This window comes from Geospiza fortis, unplaced genomic scaffold (genome assembly GCF_000277835.1).
Source record: "Geospiza fortis unplaced genomic scaffold, GeoFor_1.0 scaffold32, whole genome shotgun sequence".
NCBI classification, from domain to species: Eukaryota; Metazoa; Chordata; class Aves; order Passeriformes; family Thraupidae; genus Geospiza; species Geospiza fortis.
Window position 1 is genome coordinate 1,295,258 of NW_005054428.1, and position 4,282 is coordinate 1,299,539.

General features: G+C 54.4%; 1 protein-coding gene across 1 annotated transcript in view; it reads right to left on the reverse strand.

Moving 5' to 3' along the window:
* Window positions 1-1,496, reverse strand: part of SNRNP40 (small nuclear ribonucleoprotein U5 subunit 40) — a 15,137-nt gene extending 13,641 nt beyond the window's left edge. The window contains exons 1-2 of the mRNA XM_031061874.1: window positions 1,347-1,496; window positions 145-238 (exon numbers count right to left, since the gene is read on the reverse strand). Coding sequence (XP_030917734.1) covers window positions 145-238; window positions 1,347-1,440 — 188 coding nt within the window. The 5' untranslated portion in view covers window positions 1,441-1,496. The remainder of the gene's footprint in view (window positions 1-144; window positions 239-1,346) is intronic.
* Window positions 1,497-4,282: the final 2,786 nt, after the last annotated feature.

A 4,282-nucleotide genomic window follows, 5' to 3' on the forward strand; every position in this document is an offset into this window, starting at 1 on the left:
CTGTCCCCTCCTGGCAGGAGCTGTGCAGAGCCACAAGGGCCCCCTGAGCCTCCTTTGCTCCAGGCTGAGCCCCTTCCCAGCTCCCTCAGCCCCTCCTGGGGCTCCAGCCCCATTCCCTGAGCTGCAGTGAGCCCCTGCCCTCACCTGCCATCCGTGTTGTAGTGCAGCTCCATGACAGCCCCGCTGTGTCCCTTCAGGGTGGCAAAGTTGTCACAGTCCCCGTAGACGTTCCACAGCACTGGGGGGACACCAAGGGACAGGTGAGCACAGGAAGGGACAGGAACAGCCTGTGCTGTGTGTGGAGCTGATCTTTGGGGCTCAGCACAGTGCAGGATGGGCCATCCCCACTGCAGAGTCCCAGCTGGGACATTCACAGCAGTAACAAAGCAGCAGGTGAGCCCCAGGGCAGAGGAGCTTCAGGGATCTTGGTTAAGGTGAATTTATTAAGAAAAATTATAATCTTTGCTTCAGTAAGTCTAAGCATTAAAAACTGCATTTCTGCAGACCTCTGGAAGCCGTGTGACAGGGACACAGGGCTGTCACAGCCTGCACCAGCTGTGGGAAATGGAAAGACAGAATCTGCCACAGACACAGGAAGGTTAGATTTGCAGCCTTGGAAGGAGCTTGGATTGATGTGAAAATAAAGTATGCAGACATTAAACAGAAAAATCACAAACTTATGTTTGTATAGTTGTAAATAAGAATAATCCTTAAGCAAGTGAGAAACTGCACTGATAAGATGGTGAAAGGTTTACAATGTAAGGGTGTAATTGTATAGCATAATTTAAATTATTCTATACAATTACACCCTTACATTATAAACCTATAGCTTACCATCTTATCAGCTATAACCTCTTATAACAAAGATTATAATTTTTTTAGATGTTGTAATAGAAGTATATGTGTGTACATGTAATAACAGCCTATTGGTGAAAGTATCCACATTGCAGCAAGTAAAGGTGACAGGTTAGAAAAGCAAAACATTCTCTGTGGTGACTGTCCATAAGCTTAGGGAGCTATATACTGTCCTGCAACAAAGGAGTTGTGACTATCTTGAGCTATGGCCACTGCCTGCTGTCTCAAAATCTCCCAAACTCTGGTGCTGATGTTAATTTAAACAATAAATGGCCTTTAATCTGATTTTAGTCCTGTCTCTTCAATTAATGCCACAACAATAACAGCAGCAAGGCACAATTCCAGCCCCAGCAGGATGGCATCTACCACAGGAGCTGGGAAAAGCTTCCTGGGGAAGCAATTCACACCCAGGAGCAGGGGAGGCTGAGCTAAAACCGCTCAGCAGCAGGGCCTGAGCCCAGGGGACAGCAGGGGACAGCAGTGCCACTCACAGATGAGCCTGTCGAAGCCAGCTGAGGCCAGGGTGTTGCCATTGGGGTGGAACTTGCAGCAGTAAACCTCCCCCTCGTGTCCTGAGAGCAGCATGATGGGGGCCTGCAGCGAGGAGCAGCGCGGGGGGCCCTGCGGGACACAGGGGACACCGTGAGGGGACAAGGGACAAGGGCAGGGGACGGCCAGCCTGCCACCCCTGCTGAGCATCTTCACCTTCCCACAGCACATCCCACCAGAATTCCAGAATCCCAGCACTACTGAGGCTTGAAAAGAGCTCCAAGGTCACTGAGTCCACCCTGTGCCCAGTGCCCACCTTGTCCCCAGCCCAGGGCTCTGAGTGCCACCTCCAGGAATTCCTGGGACACCTCCAGGGATGGGCACTTGGCAGCCCCTGCCAAGGCCTGAGCACTCTGTCTAGGAAGAAAATTTTCCCCCAATATGCAAAAATGGGCTCCAGGAATTCCTGGGACACCTCCAGGGATGGGCACTTGGCAGCCCCTGCCAAGGCCTGAGCACTCTGTCTAGGAAGAAAATTTTCCCCCAATATGCAAAAATGGGATTTTAAGGACGTTCAGGGCTCCTTTTCTGTTGTTGGTGTGAGGGGTTTGGAGCTGTGGGGAACAGGAAATGTTCCCTGCCAGAAGGGGCTGGGGCAGAGACACCTCTGCTGCTGGGGCTGCATTGGATGGATATTCCCTTGTGGGAAAAGCCTTTGGGATTCTGGTGCTCAGGATCCCAGAGATGAGGTGGGAAAAGAGCTCCAAGGACATTGAGTCCCAGCTGATCCCCACCTTGTCCCGGGAAATGCCTGCTGTGCCCACCCTGAGCCTGCCCAGGCCCAGCCTGAGGCCGTTCCCTCTGCTCCTGTCCCTGTTCCTGGAGCACAGCCCGACCCCCCTGGCTGTCCCCTCCTGGCAGGAGCTGTGCAGAGCCACAAGGGCCCCCAGAGCCTCCTTTGCTCCAGGCTGAGCCCCTTCCCAGCTAGCTCAGCCCCTCCTGGGGCTCCAGACCCTTCCCAGCTCCGTTCCCTGCCCTGAACACTCTCCAGCCTGTCCATGTCCTTGTCACCAGGGGCCCAGGACAAGTCTCAGCACTCAAACTGGGGCCTCCCCAGTGGGACGCAGGGAGACTTCAGGTTTTGATTCCGCTTTTTCTGTCATACTTGGTTTCAACACCCCCAAGCTCTGGTGTTTTGTATCCTTCACATCTGACCTTGCTGGGATCCAGCCCTGTCCTCACCCACAGCTGCCAACCCCAAAAGGGCACAAGGAGGTGCAGGGTGGGCACAGAGGGGCCAGGGCAGCTCAGGCTGGAGCTCAGGGCAAGGTTCTTCCCCCAGAGGGTGCTGGCACTGCCCAGGCTGCCCAGGGAATGGGCACGGCCCCGAGGCTGCCAGAGCTCCAGGGATGCCCAGGCTGGGCTTGCTGGGGGCTCTGGGCAGGGTTTGGCTTTGGCATTGATCATCCCTGTGGGTCCCTTCCAGCTCAGCACATTCCATGATTGTGTGAGAGTGAGGGATGGGGGAGATGAAGGATGGGGGAGAAATTTGGGCAGCGCTGCAGGGATGGCCAGGGTGGGGCTGTTGGGGGGTCTGGGCAGGATCATCCTTTAGGGCCCTTCAGCTCAGGGCATTCTGAGACCCTGTGACTTTGCTTTGCCACCATTCCCCAGGTGCAGAGGTTGTGCTGGCAGTGCCAGATCAGAAGTTGTCCCCAGATCCCTGCTGGTCCCATGGGGACAGTGGCATCTCCTTATCAGTGACCTCTCAAATCAACACTTTACAGCAGAGCCCGTTACAGCCCCAGCGTTGGCTCTCCGAACCCAAAACTCTTCCCTAAATCACAAAGAGCCTTTTCTGCTCACTTTTTAGTAGGAAATGTTGTCACTTCCAAAATCTGCTTTGACTCATCCCTTTACACCCCTCTCTGCAAACCCTGGCATCTTACTACACTCACAGGGAGGTGTTAAGACCAGTTTTGGGCTTCCTTGCCTGTTTTCTTCAGTGTTTTCTCTCAGCTTGGTGCTGTGCAGGAGGCCTGGGGAGGGTGTGAAGCGTGTGTCCCTCAGGGGTGTCTCACTGCTCTGACATCACCCAGTACCAGCGCACAGGGGGTGGTTTTCAATGAGGTACCACGCACTATTTTCAGCAGCTTCTAAAAATAAATCCCTGCCCAAGCTGCTGTTGTGGTAGCAATGTTTTATCTCTTAATTGGGGCTGTTCGCTGAGGGTGATTCATAGAAAGGAACTGAGCTTTCCAAGTTTTACCCTGAGGTGGAACAGCCAGGGTGATTTGCTGATTGTAACCCAGGCCTGGCAGCCTGGAGGAATTTTTGGATTTTCTCCACGTTTTTTTTTTTTTTTTTTTTCCCCTAAGGCTGCAGTGTCACATTAAACCCTGGACAAGCTCTTTCTCCTGGAGGTGTGTGGGAGGTGGCAGAGCTCGTTCAGTGCGGGGACAGTGACCCACAGAGCTCTGGATGTCACATCTAATGAGAGATAATGGCTGGGGGAAGGAATGAGGAATCCCTCTGGGAATTCAAGGGGAGATATAAAACCTGTGTGTGCTCAGAGCTATGGGGAAGAGGAGCCAGAGGTGGAGGAAGGCATTTCATGACTATCCAAGGAGCAGGAGATGACTCAGCCTTCCCACACTGTCACCTAATTCCTCCTGAGCTGTGTCCAGTCCTGGGCCCCTCACTGCAAACAGGGCCTGGAGGGGCTGGAGCTTGTCCAGGGCAGGGAATGGAGCTGGGAAGGGTCTGGAGCCCCAGAGGAGGCTGAGGGAGCTGGGAAGGGGCTCAGCCTGGAGCAAAGGAGGCTCAGGGGGCCCTTGTGGCTCTGCACAGCTCCTGCCAGGAGGGGACAGCCGGGGGGGTCGGGCTGTGCTCCAGGAACAGGGACAGGAGCAGAGGGAACGGCCTCAGGCTGGGCCAG